The sequence below is a fragment of the Desmodus rotundus genome, chromosome 2 (assembly GCF_022682495.2).
Source record: "Desmodus rotundus isolate HL8 chromosome 2, HLdesRot8A.1, whole genome shotgun sequence".
NCBI classification, from domain to species: Eukaryota; Metazoa; Chordata; class Mammalia; order Chiroptera; family Phyllostomidae; genus Desmodus; species Desmodus rotundus.
Window position 1 is genome coordinate 44,938,839 of NC_071388.1, and position 17,912 is coordinate 44,956,750.

The window sequence follows — 17,912 nt, forward strand, 5'->3', positions numbered from 1 at the left end:
AGATCAGTGACCCTTTGGGTTGTAGACCAGCACTCAATCCACTGAGCCACACCAGTCAGGGCCTTCACCTTTTTTTATTTTTTTTTTAAAAAAGGAACATGGTGTTAACAATTCTGAGTTAACTGCTGCATCACAGTAGCACAGAGGCTAATCAATTGCAGATGTTCATCAGCACCATCTGCTAAGCATTTATCTACTTCCTACAAGAAAAAAGAAAGGTTAGTAAATCTCCTTTACAGGTATAAATATTTTGCTGAAACATGCAAAAGTGCCTACTTACAGCAAGTTTTTCTGTAATAATGGACTTCTGTTTATCAGAAAGGTCATCATTTTCTACAACTACATCATGGAATTGATTTACAAGCTGAGTTGCTGCATGACCCTCATTTATTAAGTCCTGTAACAAAAAGACATTTGATGTCAACATTTAATTTTTTTCTCTCCAAAGTGGGTAAAGTAACTAACTTTACCTTACCTTTACTACAGCTTCTAGTTTGTCAAAAGAGCCACTCTGACAAGCAGCAAATACTCCATCAATCGTCTCAGCTGGTATCACCTGAAAAGGTATTTTCAGGGTGAAGACAGTTTTGGCATTACTTTGCAAAGCCTATGCCCACTCCTTTCTGTTCCATGCTTGGTTAGTTCATTGGGTCCTATTATATAGGGTATAAAGCTGTTATCCTGATACTGAATCTATAGCATTGAGACGGCAAGGACCTGGAAAAAGGGCCAGCTCTAAGCCTCTGGGCTCAAGTGTGGGCTTCAGAGAGGTAATCCAGAGTCCAGTCACTATGCAATAAGAGTGATGTATTTTTTGCTTTTAAGTTTGGGGCCTCTGGCTTTAACTCTACACATCAGAGTGGTGGTTAAAATCAAACAAGTAATTTGAAAAGTAATCTCAAAGGGTGTGCCCTTTCTCCATGAAGGGGGGCACTAATAACGATGCGTTTAAAACATCCCTAATACCAAGAAAAAGTAAACTAATGCTGTTTCTCATTATGGTGTGAAAATGCTAAGGCCTAACAGGAGTATCTAAAGAAGTGTGACTCCATTTTCTTTTAATACAATAGGGCTATCTTAAATTGCTATCTTAAATCCTTAACTGCCGCATGCCTGAAGCACTCTGTACTCCCAGATGGTCACTTAGCTAGCATAGTACTTGGCACGTGCTACAGACTAAATGTGACCCCCCTCCACAATTTGTTAGAAAATCCCTAAAGTGATGGTATTTGGAGGTAATTGGGTCATGAGGGTGGGGCACTCATGAATGGAATTAGTGTCCTTATGAAAGGAAGGGCCTGGAGAGCTCCCTTCTGCCCCAGGAAGATGCAGGCCATGAACTAGGGGTCCACTAACTAGAAAGGTCCTCACAACACTGAAATCTGTGGGTACCTTGATCTTGGACTTCCCAGCCTCCAGAACTATTAAATGAATTTGTAAGCTGCACAGCCTGATATTTTGTTAGAGCAGTCTGAATGGACTAAGCACATCAGCATTCTGTATGTATATACTTGGATGAAAATTTTCTAAAAGCCACCTAAAAATCCTCCTAAAAGAATTTCAAAATAACTAGTGCTCTTACCCCAGCAATGTCTGTGATCACCTTCTCTGTGACCTCCTTCCCACCTGTTAATCGAGTAGCACTTTGAAGAAATGTAATGGCCTTTCTCAAGTCTCCTTCTGATACTTTAACAAGACAAGACACTCCCTGAAGGGAAAAAAGACGTTTTGTGTTGTTTTTTTAATCTTTGATGACCAACTAAGGCTTTTTGATTTTAATCAAGTGAAAATCACTGTATTTTATCCTAGAGTTACCAGGAGAAAATAATTTATTTCCATTTCTGAGGGAATAGTATCAGTCTCATAGCAGCAGAATTCATGGAAACAGCCTCAGTCCGATGAAAGGATAGAGATCTCTTGTCTTTGAAAGAAATTGCAGATAGGGATGTTCCATACTTCTCATCCTATTTTCTTGGTTACATGAAGCGAAGTTCAAATTATGGTTCAATTCTGTTATAATAAGTAAAAAGCCTGTATGTTCTTTCACTACTAGAATTTCATCATACCAAATCAGATTTTGGAAGTGGAGTTATTAGCTAGGAGACTAAAATCTTGTCATGCAGAGATTTGTTGTTGCAGAATTTGCATTATATGTATGAAATCTCCAGTTTTGGGTCTCTAAAATGCTGATAGATAATAAACTTGTAATGGCAATAAAAAAGACAAGCTGTAATTTCTAGATATTCCAACTGTTGTTCACTTAGCTTAACTTTGCCTGAAGAATTGGCATCAGAAATTGAAGCAACACATGTGACTCCTTTTCAGGGCCTCCTCATATGCATTCATCAAAGGAATTAATAATTACAATAACTGATAATTAGTAATTACCTCACTGCTAATTTTGACATGTTCTTTATCAGCAATGTCTAGTAATCGCTGCTGTTGAATTTTATCTGACAGAGGTTTGAAGCGGAATTTAGAACATCTAGAGGTCAGAGGTTCAATTATCCTGTAAAATAATTGGAAAAAGCAAATCAGTGTCTAAAGAAGGATTTCCCCCAAAGAACTCATTTATTTTTGTCAAGATTGGATGGAGAACATAGTAATGTAGCTGTGAAACATTTTTTTCTTTCCCTAACTGGGGGTTATCAAAATAAGACTGCCTAGCATCTGTCTTCAGGGCAATATACATACCGACTGACATAGTTACAGATGAGACAGAATCGGGTGGTTTTAGACTCTTTCTCCATGGTACGTCTTAAAGCTGCCTGAGCAGCTGAGGTCATAGAATCTGCTTCATCCAGAATCACAATCTTAAAAGGAGGACATGGCTTCCCACTGATTCAGAGAAACATAGAAGTTATCATTCACATGTCATCCAATCTAATTTTAGAACATACTCATCATCTCAAAAAGAACCCCCATGCCCATTTGCCATTCCTCTCCCAACTCTCCCATGTTTTGACCCTTAATGAATGCTGTTATGAACATTTGTGTACATGTTTTGAACAGACATGGTTTCATTTCTTGTGGATTTATGTTTCGGGGTAGAATTGGGTCATGTGGTAACTCTTGTGTTTAACTTTTTAGCCAAACTTTTCAAAGTGGCTGCATCATTTTATGTTCCAACCAGTATTGTATAAGGATTCCAGTTTCTCCACCTCCTTGCCAATACTTAGTATATACTACATTTTTTATTACAGCCATCATAGTGAGTGTAAAGTATCTCATAGTGGTTTTGATTTGCATTTCTCTAGTGGCTAATGATGTCGATGAGCATGTTTGCATGTATAAATTAGCCTTTTGGGTATCTTCTTTGGAGTAATGTCTAGTCACATACTTTGCCCATTTTAAAATTGGGTTGTCTTTTTATTATTGAATTATAAAAGCTCTTTATATATTCTTGATCTAAGTGCCTTATCAGATATGTTTTATATGCATTGTAAATTTAAGGTACATATCAAAAATTAGTCATTCACTTTCTACACATTCTTAATGTGTGCTCTGATATATTTAAATATATAAGAATTTGCCAAAAATTTAATATTTGGGTCTCTAAAATGCTGATAGATAATAACAAAATTTAATATTGGAACTTTGCCACCTAAGGAGTATAAGTAGTTGACTAGACGTCCCTGTTTAACTCAGGGCAGTCCTATTTAATTATTAATAATACCTCCTCTTTCTAAAACCATCTCAGCTGAGACAAGAAATTACACGGTCACCCTAATTATGAAATATACATTGAAGCTTAACATATCTGGTTATTTTTTTAATAATGCAATAGCAAAAGTCAGGATTTTTGTTATACATGTACCATCAAACTATCAAATTTGATTAATAAATATTTCTTAGGCAAAATATCAGTGGAAAACCCTAGATAGCTAAACAAAATTAATTATAATAGAAAGGTCATTTCTGGCTTTAAATTAACTTAGATAAAAATATGATCTACTGTGAAAAAGGACTTATAAATTTGGCAGAAATATGCATTTTAAACAAATACAAGGGGGGGACCCGAAAAAACTGGAATTATCTTCTGGAAGGTGGGTCCCTTGTAGTACAGGCTTTCCCCGCTAGGTGAGTGTTTTTGTATCAGTGTACCAGCTGGCATTGTGAGAGGCTATGTTGGGGTTCAGTGACTTTTTTTGAAGACTCTTTCAACACACTTGCCCACTTCATGATGGGTGACTTCTGAGTGCATCTGCCCACAATGTATGCTAAGTGTTCAGCAGTTTTTGACCAAAAATGACATGAACCCTGTTCCCTACCCTCCCTATTCACCCAATATTGCCCCAAGCGACCTTTTCTTTTGTTTCCCCAGACGAAAAAAGTCCTCAATGGGAAATGTTTTGCTGATGTGGAAGAGGTGAAACAAAAAACGGCAGAAGCACTAAAAGGTATCAAAATTGATGAGTTCAAAAACTGTTTTGAGCAGTGGAAAAAAATGTCTCAACAGGTATATTGCATCAGTGGAGAGTTCTCTGAAGGTGATGAAGTTTAAACATGTAAGAATAAATACACATTTTTTTATAAATTCCATTTTAGGAAGGTCTCCCCTCATACAATGACATGGTATAGAAAAGGGAAGGTGAGCGTACTTACTCTGAACGACTTCCTGAAACAGTTAGTTGAGCAAAATTCTTCACTTTCTCTCTAATTACTTGTATTCCACGTTCATCAGATGCATTTAACTCAAGAACTCTTAATCGAAAAAGTTCATGGCTATGTCAAAATGAAGAAAATATGAAACATCATAGAGCATATAAGTAACTGAGGTTTAACCACATTTTAACATTTGCATGTCCTGCAGTAGTTTAAAATCCACTCACTGAACAATATAAGGTACACAGTCACTTCTGTATTTTCTCTTTTGCAGAAACAAGCAGTTAACATTTGCTTTTGTCCATGCTTTAAAAAAATAGATATATGATATCACATAATGTTTAAAATGTTAAATCAATTTTCCATTTAGTATTGCATCAAAACTATCTTTCCATGTCATCAGAATCTCCAGAAATACCATTTTAATAGCTATGTGACATTCCATCCTATGTACCATCATTTAATTTATTTAACACCCTTCTATTTTTAGACATTTAGATAGTTTAAGTATGTTACAATTTTAAATAATGCTGCAATGTAGCATATTTTGAATTATTTCCATATGGTAGCTTGTTACAAGGAAAATTACTAGGTTAAAAACCTGAATAGTTTTTTAAGGCGAATTTTTAAGAAAATCATTAAAAGTAGCCCATTAAAGGAAAATCTGAGAAATCAAAAAATAATTAAAACTGTCATATCCAAAGCACTATTTTGAAAACTCCCAGTCATTTTTCTAAATATTTATAAGTATTTTTAATAAGAAAACAAGATTTAGATTTTATTTTTCCTAAATAGCATGCTATCCCAACTATTTTTTCTATGGGTATAAACGTTTAGGAAGCTTTTTGCATATATTTTCTATTTTATTTGGGTTTTTAAAAGCTTTATTTATTTTTAGACAGAAGAGAAGGGAAGGAGAGAGCAAGAGAAACACCAATTTTTTCCTCTCATGTGCCTCCAACTGGGGACCTGGCCCAACAACGTGTGCCCTGACTGGGAATCAAACCAGTGATCCTTTAGTTCGCAGGCTGGCACTCAATCCACTGAGCCACACCAGCCAGGGCTCTTTGCATATATTTTCTATTTTAAAACCATGTATAGTATTAAATGTGAAATTTATATTTAAAATACATTCTTTTAGTTCTAAAAGGATACTTTAAAAATTACGTAATTTAGACTGACTTACTCTAGAATAACTAATAGTGAACTACTTAACAATTTCATTATAGCTACATTCCTAAGATTGGTTCAGTGCAGGTCTAACTGAGGAGTTGTAGAATAATCAGAAAAACTTTTATAATTTCCCTTAGGAAACAAAAATTGTCAAATAAATACAATACTAGTTTCACAACAGTTTTGCCTTTTGTCTTCACATCTGATGGTGGCAGAGGCATCTAATTTTCATATGTAGGATTTCAGAAGTACCCTTTGGTCAAAAAGCCTGATATAAAAATTCTAGATAAATTCAAGATACTTTTGCTATACTGGAGCATGCTGCATGGGTATCAGACCTGGGCTGATATCTTTCTAGGTAAAGGGCTTGTAGATGATAGTTGGCTAAACCAAGACAGAATCTAGGGAGAGGACTCTAGGAAAGTGACCCACAGGTGCTATATCTGGAATCATACTGCATCAGCTACCACACACACGGCTTACACTCAGGATATCTGAGGCCAAGGAGCTGGCCTAGCCACTCCAGAGAGAGGGCCTAGAAAGGCCAGAGCAAGAAGGAACTGAAGAAGAGGTGGTTTAGGTCAGCAGCATAAAACACAACAGATTTGATCACATGACACAGATATGAACACAATCATTAAGAGTGTGATGAAACTCTCAACATGACTGGGGATAGGTTCGGTTCTCTAGGCCCAAGCTCATAATGAAAAAAAAAGTGGTAAAAAAATATAACGAGGCTCCCTGTATGCAGTACATTTAAGCATTTGAGTAAGGTTCAGAATGAAGGTTACGAAAAATGTAGGCAAGCTAATTTATTGGAGGGGAGGAACTGGAAATTGGCGCACTGGATTAATAAAAAATTCAGAAACAAAAACCCAACAATTTCACAGAGAAACCAAATGGAAATTTTTGGAGAAAGAAAAGCAGTACCAGAGATTTTCAGTGTCAAGTCTAAAATAAGAGTGAGATTTCCACTTACCCAAAGAGTTCCCTAGCTGCTGCCAAAATAGTGGATGTTTTTCCAGTTCCAGGTGGTCCGTAAAACAAGAGATTAGGAAGCTGTAGAAGTTAAATTTTATTTTTTTTTAAATTGTACACTGGCACAAATAAATGAAAATGATGACTGAAAATGTCTGGAACAGTGCAATAATTACCCAAATAGAGAAGGCACATATATCTTAATACAAAGATTTCTTAATATAATTGGTAACATAGTAATAACAGTTCTAAATCCTGCTTTTTCACATAGTACTGACTTTTATCCCAACAGGTCTTTCTAATATCTTAAGCTGAATCATATTTATGATTATGATATCTAATATACTTAGGTGGAATTTTCAAAGCAGAAATTTTTTAATTTCTGAATGGAATCTCAGGCTTCTGTCAGTTTCCTACCACACCTCTTTGCTCAGGATTGGGCAAGATTTTACATTTTGTAAAGATGTCAGTTGTTTCAAGAAGAAATAGAACAAAGGATAATTGGATTTGGCCAATATTGAGGAAAAAGGAGTGAAAATACACAGTAGGGCTTATTGGATGAGCTGAAGTTGCAAGAATAGAAACATTATAAGAACTAATAAGCATCTTTTAAATGCCAGGTAGTAGTCCATTATGATCATGTACCCTGTAGGATGCATGCATATGTCAGGGAGAATTCATTAGAGAAAGGAAGGGTAAAATGAAATAACTCGTTATCTTCTTTTATACCTTAAGTCTAGCTAGCTTGGCTCCTTATCAAGCAGACAACTGATCTGTGTTACAGATTAATAAATGTACTAAATTCTAATGAGCTCACTTACAAAACTTTACATTCTTCAGTATGTCCTTTCATGTATGGAAATAATTGCACATGGAAAACTAGGCAGTAGTTTATTTGCTTCCACTCTTGCCTAATCCCCACCCTCTACCCCTACTCATCCACTCATTCTTCACCCAAATCAATGTGGCTCTCTGCTTGCTACTTAAAACTATTCACTGGCTTCATACTCCATGTGGAAAAACAAAAACAGACAAATTAACCTGCTTACTATAACCTACAAGGAGCTCTGCTTGATCTGCTTGATCTCACTACTTCTCTTACCTTCTAGGCGCCAATTTACAATGACCTCCAATAGCTAAGCACTATATGGCCGGTACATATGCTATCCCCCACAAGCGAGGGTCTGACTCCTTTTTCTGTCTGGCCAACTCCTCGTGCATTACAAGTCAGAAGCCTTCCCTGACCCCCCAATCTAAAGTGGGTCTCCTCATCAGTCTTTGTTGCACTGGAGGCAATTAGCAATTATTTATTATTTATTTAACTGTTGGGTTTCATTGTAAAATACATTGTCTACCTTATTAGATTATAAACTTAAGAAAATCAAGACTATATTTGTTCTTTCACATCTGTATTCTCAGCATCTCATGCAGTACTCAATATATGCCAAATAAACATAAATATACTAATTAGAGGATTGTTACTGCTACATTAGTAACAAATAGCTTAAGATAAAAACTATGAGATTCACTAAAAACAAAATACAAAAAAACACCCCTAGGCTCCTTTTTTTTTAAGGTTATAACTATTATTTGGACGCATGCATACCTCAAATTTAAAATGCTTCGTCCAGGTAACTATCATATATAATTTAAATTCTTTAAAACATGGTAAACTTATTAAACTTTATTTATACTAAATAAGTCTGGTATACATGCTGCATTCAAGAACTGTATGTGGATCACTATGTGGTTTTGTATTTGTATTTATTAGGAAATACAAATACAAAACCACAATGAAATGTCGCCTTACACACATCAGAATGGCTATTATCAAAAAGACAAGAAATAACAAGTGTTGGAGAGGCTGTAGAGAAAAGGGACCCTTGTACACTGCTGGTAGGTATGTAAATTGGTGCAGCCACTATGAAACACAGTGTAGAGGTTCCTTAAAAAATTAAGAATAGAACTACCATATAATCCAGCAATGCCTCTTCTGGGTATTTAACTGAAAAAATATGAAAATACTAATTTGTAAAGATATGTGTACCCCTATGTTCACTGCAGCATTATTTACAATAGCCAAGACATGAAAACAAACTAAGGGTCCATCAAGGTATGATTGAATAAAGATGTGGTATATATGTACAATGGAATACTTCAGCCATAAAAAAAAAAAAGATGAAATACTGCTATTTGCGACAACATAGATGGATCTTGCAAGTATTACACTAAGTGAAATAAGCCAGATGGAAAGGGACAAAAACCACATATTTTCTCTCATGTGGAGTATAAAATAAAGAAAAACAGACTCACAGATACAGACAACAGAATGTTGATTGCCAGACAGGATGGGTTTTGGCAGAGAAGACAAATTGGGTAAAGGGTGTCAAACATATGGTAATGGAAGGAAAATGGACCGAGTGGTGGGTTTGCAATAAACTACACAAACATTGAATTATAATGTCGTACACCTGAAATTTCTATGTTATTAATCAATATTACCTTAAAAAATTTAATTAAAATTTAATCAACACACACATAATGGAATTTTATTCAGCCATAAAGTACTAGGAAGTTGTGCCGTTTGTGACAACCTGGATGAACCTTGATGGCATCGTGCCATGTGAAATAAGTCAGACAGAGAAAGACAAATACTGCATGATCTCACTTTATGTGGAATCAAAAAATACTAATTAAAACAAAAAAGGTAGGGGACTGGGGGAGGGAAACTAGAAGAAGGTGGTCAGAAGGTACAAACTTCCAGTTATAAAATAAATAAGCACTAAGGATGTAATGAACAACATGATAATTAGCACCACTGTATGATATATATGAAAGTTGTTAAGAGTGTTCTTCTAAGGGTGAACTCTTTTCTTTTATTGTATCTGCACAAAATGGTGAGTATTAACCAAACTTAAATCATTTCACAATGTATACGTGAAATCATTATGCTGTATATGTTAAACTTATAGAGTGATATATGTTAATTATATTTCAATAAACCTGGGGGGGAGAAAAAGAATTCTAAGCAAAGTATCAGTTCTTAAAATTGATTTTTGAAAAAAGAATTATGAATTCTTCCTTAAAACTTTTTAAAGTAAATGAAGGAATTATTTCCCTTTACTCTAGAATTTAAAAAAATTACTTCATCTTTAAGTTTTACCAAATTTAGTCTAAAAGGAAACACAAACTATTAAACAAGTGTTTAAAATTATTAATTCAGCCTTGTAAATTAGATGGTATAAAGTTAAGAGTTAAATTGTAATCCCACCAGATTTGCTTAGAGTTGAGAATACTAGCAATTAAAATACACCTTGTCCTGAAATCTGGGAAAATATCACCAAGCAATTAGAATTGTACACTATTAAATAATTAAAAGATAAATACCTGGATCAAATCAAACAAATACTGGGAAATAAAAAGATTTTAAATAGTTTTAGAAATATAACTTTTTTCAAAATATGTACTGTTGTACTATAACTCCAAGAAGAGAACAATGGCAGCAAAAACCAAAAGAACCTGTAATTCAAAGCAGCCAGGTTAAGAGAAAGGAAATCTTGGGAATAAAGCAAAAACCAAATACCACTTTTGGTTTTTTTGTTTGTTTAGATTTTATTTATTTTCAGAGAGAGGGTGAGGGAGGGAGAAAAAGAAGGAGAGAAACATCAATGTGTGTGAGCAACATCAATTGGTTACTTTTGCATGCCCCCAGCTGGGGACCTGGCCCACAACCCAAGCATGTGCCCTGACTGGGAGTTGAACTGACAACCTTTAGGTTCATAGGCTGGTCCTCACCCCACTGAGCCACACCAACCAGGGCCAAATACCACTTTCATCTGCGACTTTTTCTCTTCCTTCACTGAATCCTTAAAGCACTTTATCATATACAATTTTAAGCTGTTAATTCTTTATAAGGGCTTATTTTGTCTCTGAATATTTTAAAATGCAAGTCACTCAAAGAAATATTATCCCACCCATCAAAGCAGGAGACCCAATGCTAAAACCAGAATTAAATGCTCAATTATTTTGTATTGTAGTTCAAACCAAATCCTAAAATTAGGTGAGAAATTATACTTTTTTAAAATTAAAAAAAAATTTTTTTAACTTTTCAATTACAGTTGACTTCAGTAATATTTCATATTAGTTTCAGGTGTACAGCGCAGCAGTTAGACATTTATATAATTTACGAAGTGATCCTCCCCCTATAAGCCTAGTACCCATCTGGTACCATACAATATTGACTATATTCCCTATGCCATACTTTACATCCCTGTGACAATTTTGTAACTACCAGAGAAATTACACTTTCAGAGAATCTCTTACTTTTCTTCATAGCATTTATCATTATCTAGAATTCTCTTATTTGGCATACATGTTTATACTGTCATTCCCCAACAAAATAAAAGCTCATAAGCAAAGGGACCCAGTCTGTCTTGCTCAATGTTCTATACCTGAGCACTATAAATAATGCCATAGGATAGAATAGGAGATACTCAACAAATATTTGTTGAACTAATCATCCATTGTACAAATAGTCACCAAGGGCCTCCTGTATACATAGCATAGTATTTAAAGGGGGCAGGAAGTTATAAAGGAAGGAAAAGGGTGAGTAAATTAAGTCTTAAATCTCCCAATGACATTAAATATTATCCGCTACTCACATCAGCTCCTTCTAAAGACTTTTTCAGCACTGCAACCACTTCTTCCTGGAAAGCAACTTCATCCACACATTTTGGGCGACTGGAAAAAACAAACAAACAAAAAAAGAGGTTATTTAGTGTATTATAGTAGCTACAGAAAGTTTCCAAGTATTCTTTTTACCAAATACTGATAATTTTCATATGTTGGTAATAAGAAACTTTCATAATTGGGAAGTAGGTAGAAACCCCATTTGTATTTACCTTAAGCAAATACATACTAAAGAAGTAATTTTTCACTTTCCCAGACACATAGTTTGCATCTGTTATGCTCACAAAAATTAAGCAAAAGGATTTTATTACATCACAAATGCTATTTGGCTAAAAATTTAAAGTGAACACTTGCCTAGAAGTAGAATTATATTTTGACAAGATCACGCAGCTAAACTGAAAAGGGAGAAAGAACTATTTGGTAACCTGAGGATAGACAGCTATTTTGGTCAATACAATTACATAGTTATTACATTGTCAATTGGTTAATACCAATTACTTCCATTACTTAACAGCACAAAAAATGCATATCTATTCACTTTGTTGAGGGCTAACAAAATAAGTTTAACCGATATGAAATATAACATACAATTTTCATCTTAAATCATTAACTAGTGATTTTAAGAGAAGCTAAAAGTTAAACTCCCAACCCTAAAATTAGGCTTTGTGCTTAGTTAACTAATCAAAGACTCTTTCTGAGTCATATTTTTCTAATTAATTGGGTCAGTGCCAGACAAGAATTTCATGTCACATGTTTTCTAGGAAAATCAGTGTATGTTATAAACCAGCTTCATATTCAAATACCTGCAGAGGCCAGGAAGATAACAAGAGTGAAGAAGGCAGAGTGTAAGGCAAAATAGGGAACATGGAGAATTGATAAACTTGTGACCTTTCCAAAATGAGCAGTATTCAAGTCCAACTGTTATCAGGTGAGAATTTGCATCTAATGTTGCCTAATCTCCTGAGAAGCTGAAAACATAGATTTTTCCCCCCTTGTATATGTTTTTAATTAAAAAAAAATCTACACCTTTATGTGAAACTTGCCATTTTTAAAAGAATCGTTGGTGCCAAAACATGAGGCTCTTGTTGGCCTATAAGTAATCTACAAACCCCTGGTGATTACTGGGGCTGCACCTGGGGTTACAACTACTATTTATCATAGTACCACTTAGCTGATTGAAATTTAAGTGCCACTTTAACTGTTGGGTTGGGTTTTTTTTTTTAGACTTTATTTATTTTTAGAGAGAGGGGAAAGGAGAGAGGGAGAGGTAGATCAGTTGGTTGCTTCTTGTACGCCCCCAACTGGGGCCCTGGCCCGCAACCCAGGCATGTGCCCTGACTGGGAATCGAACCAGTGACCTTTCGGTTTGCAGGCAGGTGCTCAATCCACTGAGCCACACCAGCCAAGGCTCAAGTGTTGGTTTTACCAAAAATTCATAAAAAACAAAAACTCAACAATTTCCACATATCAGTAATGAAAGGGGAACAGATTATTTGGACTTAAATAGAACTCCTAACCAAGAGCCAGCTTATACAAATTTCGTTTTCTTTAATGCTGAATCCCAGCTGCTAAAACCGTAGACCTGAGTTAAATATATTTTCTAAGATTTTATTTATTTTTTAGAGAGGGAACAGGAAGGAGAAAGAGAGGGTGAGAAACATTGATGTGTAAGAGAATAATCAATTGATCGGTTGCACACGCCCCATCCGGGCATGGGGCTGGCAACCCAGGCATGTGCCCTGACCAGGAATTGAACTGGCAACCTTTCGCTTTGTGGGACAATGCCCAACCAACTGAGCCACACTGGTCAGGACTAGACCTGAGTTATAGATTCTAAGGTACCTTTTAGTTCCAAGGTTCTATGACATATAAAATTGAGAGATTTTCAAGGACAACATCTAAAAGAGCAAATCATCTGCCCTTAAGTTAAAAAAAAAAAAGCGATCAAAGCTGGTTAGAGATGTAATTTATTAACTATTTCAACAAAAACACAAGAGTTCTTACTATTTTTCCACCCATGGAACAGGTTTGGCTTTCTTGTTTTCGCCACTGCTTCCAGCAGTGGCAGCTGTCCCTCGATCCTTGGGCAACGGTGGTTTAGTACTGATAGATGTGCCTTTTAGAAATGCCTGCATGATTACTTCACCCTGCTCAGGTGCAAGACAGGAAAAAAGCTCTTTTGAAACCGTTATGAGGAAGTACAGCCAGAAAGCACTCTCACCCTTGTGCAAAGATATTCAATAATTACTTAATAAAGGGCATCACCCCATGACCCATGGCTGACCTACCACCCTCTCACTGCATTGTACTGAAGGCTGCAGGGACATAAAAAAGGCCAAAGGGCTTAAGGAACTTAGAAGCTATTCTCAATGAGGGAGTTACAGGATAAAGATAAATCTTATTTCAGAACATTTTTTTTAAAGTTCCAAACTTTTTGATAAATATGCTATTGATGGCCAAACTCTACATTGGCCTCTATACAGTCTCTTCCATTTTGGTCACGGGCTTAGCGCTAGCTCAGACTCTGGCATGGACTCAGCCGTTTGCAGTGCTGGGACCACAAATGAGAACCTCCGCTTTTGGGGAGTGAGAGAGGGGCTAGAGCTTCACTCAAGGGCCCGTTTTACTGGCAGAGCCCATTACTGAGCTCATTACATACAGAGCCAGTATGGTTGGGGAATTCTGTTGTTAAAATGGAAACAGCGGTTTTTGCTCATTTGAAGAAATCAAAACACTGCAGGAAAGGCTGAATTTTAAAATTTCACACAAACTCTCACCCAGAAGATAACCACTATTAACATCCAAGTAAAGAGAAGGCTGTATTCAGGGACAGAAAAGCATCATTAGCTTGTCTGAAAATTCTCAGCCTCAGTAGCAAATCTCTTTTTGTCACTGCTATGTCCCCAAGGCCCACTGCACTGACTGGTACATGAGAGATGCTCCACAGTATTTGACGACTGAATTGCCATTTATGAGACACAGGTTCCCCTTCTGTAAAAAGAGCTAAGGCCTATTCCATAAGGCGACTGAGTTAAATAAAAGAATTGTGCAAACACAGTTCTGTACTTGGCTTATGGGTATATACTCAATAGACAAAATAAACGGTTAACATCTGTAAACGGCGACGGTTTTTAACGTGGTGGATTACTCCATTCCTGCCACAGGCTGCTAAATAGAATACAGCCCAGAACGTGGCTCCGAAGGACGCTGCATTGTGTCCCCGTTTCCCAAAGGGGTAGGCGGCAGCCAGGCCAGAGCGCTGGTCCAGCCTCGTACGTAGCGCGCTACGACGTAGGTGGAAGACAACACAGGGGCATCACCGGCGCAGAAGTAGAGGAAGGCAAAGGGGACCGTTGCAATTTCTACGGCTGGTCACCTGTGATCCCCGGCTCCCCGCGCGTGTTCCCGGGCTCTGCCTAGGCCTTTCAGCCGGTCTCCGGAGCGAGGACGCCGCCGGCTCGCTCCTGGGGCTTCCGGGACTGTGAAAGGCCGAGGTAGTATCGAAGTCTTAGCTCCGTCCCCCAATCTGAAAATATCAGGCTCAGGGAGCCCTTGAGTGTCAGTGGCCTGACACGTTGACAGAGCCGCTGCAGTGAACAGGCCGCCTAGGTTCCCGCCTTCGAACAGCAGGCGAAGGGCAGGGCGGGAATTCGCGGATTCCGGAGTAAGCGTCACTTCCGGCTCGCTGCGCGCTCCCGCCCGGGGTTAGGCAGCCTGCTACTCCGGTACAGTTTTGCTTAAAGACGCGAGAAGACACACAGGGTTTTAGGGTCGCATAGATTGGGACGATGATGACTGAGGAGGTGTAAAGATAGCTCCACCCTGTCCTCTTGCATTGTTCCCCCTGGAGACTGCAGTGCTAGGGCATCTGACCGCGACCGACCCGCGGAGACGCGGACGCCGCGGGTTCAGCACGTACGGTGAACGTGGGCGGGGAGGGATCCGCGACCGTTTACCGGCGGTGACGGTTGGGGAGGGGTGTGCGGGCTTAAGAAACCGAAGGTCTCCAAAGGCCCACTCGCTTTTGGGGTTCTTATATAAACTGTGCCTCTCTGTGAACTTAATACCAGTGAGGCGTCTGGCTGACATTTCCGAGGCGACGCAAATCGGCTTTCAACCTGCTTCTCGCCAAGGAAGGTGATTGGGGAGGGTGGAGTCGATCTTTCGCCAGAAGAGGGCACTCCGAGGATCCCTATTCTCTCTTTGCCTTCGTTGTCGCGGAGTAAATCGAGCGCGCTTTTAAGGGCAGAAACGTCTGAAGAAATGCCTTTCTTACCCTGTTTGAGTGCATATATGGCTTATACCTCCTTTGGTGTCTGCTCATGGGTGAGGGGATGGACCTTGACATGCAGCTACGGTCATCAAATCCCAGAGCCCAGCCCTGCCCAGAAATCTGGTGGTGCAGATGCTCAGTAAAAAAGGACTGATGATGTTTAATCCCACCAGGGTCCAAGTACTGCGGGCTCCAGATTTCTGTTGCACTTACATCACAGTACCACAATTTCTGCCCAATCTTGCCTCCCTGACCCCTCTCAGGTGTTGGTTCCAAAATTACCACCCAATAAAAATGCTGCATGAAAATCTCAGAATCTGTTTCATAAGGAATTCAACTAATAACGGTTGGTGCAAGAAGTGGTACTAGAAAAAGACTAAGATGAAGTTTTGAAGTTGAGTCACCTACCGGTCTGCTGGTAATGAGAACCCTGTCACTGGTGGTAGTGGGGCACTGATAGCCCCTGGAGCCCTATGGCAACTGTTCAGACTTTCACCGGTGGCAAATGAGAATGGGATGCTTGTGGAAGGGAGTGCACCAACGCATGCAATATCTCAGGGCTTTTGGGAAATAGTAATTATAAGAACATTGGAATTGGATGACCATTTGGGGGAGGGCTCATTAATTCAGAATGAAAGAAAAACATTAAAGAAAGACAATGAAAGACTGAAGGTGATTAGTTGACAGTATCAGACCAAGTGTGGAAGCCAGAGGGTCTCTGGCAGCATATAAAATAATGCACACATCCTGTAGCCAGAGGGCAAAAAAATAAAATAAATAAATAAATAAATAAATAAATAAAATCTTTGGGACAGACCCAAAAAATTAGTTATAGGAGTAACAGAGTTCCAGAGAAGGTTAAATTCTCAGCCCCTTCAAGTCTGCTACACCAAGGTCAAGGCCCTGACTGGTGGGGGAAAATAGTAAAAGGGATTCTGATATTTAAAATGGGATCATCTGGGTCAATGAATTTGAAAATCTTAAATTTCCATGTTTCCCTGAACCCTGATGAACTACAGAAGAAACCTTTTCTGTTAAAGGCTGATGATGGTCTCTTGGGGATGTATGTATAAGCTGGGTGATATAGAGGTTTTTGCCTTCCAAAACAATACATATCTCCCCTTATCCCCAACTTTCCACTTCTGACCACCAAAGCAATAGCCAAAATGAAGTCACAATGTGGCCCAGCTGGAGAAATGCTGGGCCGGCTAAAGGTAGAAAAGGATTAAATGCTCAAGACTGGGCAACATGGACTAGCAAAGCAGGAGAGCATGTGCAGGACTGTTCTGGATGAAGGGGTACAGAACATTTCCAATATAAAATTGGAAAAGGGAGAATAGACCTATGACACCAGATTCAATAGCTTGGCAAAGATCCCAGGTGATAGTATTTGGTTGGCCCTTGGAAGCTTGGAAAAAGCAATGACCCACGTTAAGTAAAGTAGAAATGCCAGAACTATGGTGGCAAACACTGGAGGAAGAAATCAAAAGACTCAGGGAAGTGGGATATACTATGTAAGGCTCAAAAACCATTAGCCCACTCTGTCCTTAGGATACAGTGTTCTTGTCCAAAATGAGAGACACTGTGCTGATGAAGCATCTCCAGCATAGTTAAGAAACTCAGTGTGGGATTATCCTCTCTAGGCCAAGGCTGCTGGTGGGAGATGCTGGGACTGGGACAGTGCAGAGTTTTCTGATAGCAATGAAGACATCAGAATTCTGAAATAACAGAGGCCAGATGGCAATGCTAAACTCTCGAAAGCAAGGTAGGTACAATTGTCATCATGTGTGACAAGGTCAGAGGTAGTCAGGGAGGTCTGACAGAGAGCTAGGAAAGTGATTGATACAACACAGCATCCCGAGGGATGTGATAGATAGGCACCAAACAAGTGTATTGCTCAATCTATGCAACCAAAATAAATCAAAGATGGATGATCAGGAGGCTCTCTGCAGTCACAATAATATAAAGTCATGAGCACTATCTAAGTTTCCAGACCCGAGCCAGTTCTCCAACACAAATTTCATTGGGTGATGAAGAAGCTTAGGTCCTCAGGAAAAATGACCCTGCAAACACCATGGCAAACGTATAAGGTAATGATTTCCCAGTCTTTACCAAAAGATAACGTATTCATTGAGGGAAAGAGAAATAGAAAATCTTTTAAGGTCTATTGGATACAAGGTCTGAGTTGGGATAT

General features: G+C 38.2%; 1 protein-coding gene across 2 annotated transcripts; it reads right to left on the minus strand.

Moving 5' to 3' along the window:
* Positions 1 to 60: 60 nt before the first annotated feature.
* RFC4 (replication factor C subunit 4) lies at positions 61 to 15,093 on the minus strand. Of its 2 annotated transcripts, XM_024564537.3 has the most exons (11): positions 14,822 to 15,093; positions 13,450 to 13,592; positions 11,418 to 11,496; positions 6,758 to 6,837; positions 4,606 to 4,725; positions 2,695 to 2,838; positions 2,389 to 2,509; positions 1,583 to 1,708; positions 476 to 556; positions 281 to 397; positions 61 to 200 (listed from the first exon to the last, which is right to left on the minus strand). In XM_024564537.3, the coding sequence occupies exons 2-11, from the start codon at positions 13,578 to 13,580 to the stop codon at positions 105 to 107; spliced, it is 1,095 nt and encodes a 364-aa protein (XP_024420305.1). In that variant the 5' UTR covers positions 13,581 to 13,592; positions 14,822 to 15,093; the 3' UTR covers positions 61 to 104. The 2 variants fall into 2 exon arrangements, with proteins under 2 accessions (XP_024420305.1, XP_053774177.1); XM_053918202.1 differs by lacking the exon at positions 14,822 to 15,093 and having other exon boundaries at positions 13,450 to 13,595.
* Between the last annotated feature and the right edge of the window lie 2,819 nt (positions 15,094 to 17,912).

Excerpts from the sequence above, each read along its gene's own strand:
- RFC4 (XM_024564537.3), bottom strand. The coding sequence starts at position 13,580 with ATGCAGGCATTTCTAAAAGGCACATCTATCAGTACTAAACCACCGTTG. Across the intron at positions 2,839-4,605 it reads GTTTCAGGAAGTCGTTCAGA|TGGGAAGCCATGTCCTCCTT; the intron begins GTAAGTACGCTC and ends TCTCTGAATCAG. Across the intron at positions 1,709-2,388 it reads ATGTCAAAATTAGCAGTGAG|GGAGTGTCTTGTCTTGTTAA; the intron begins GTAATTACTAAT and ends TTTTCCCTTCAG.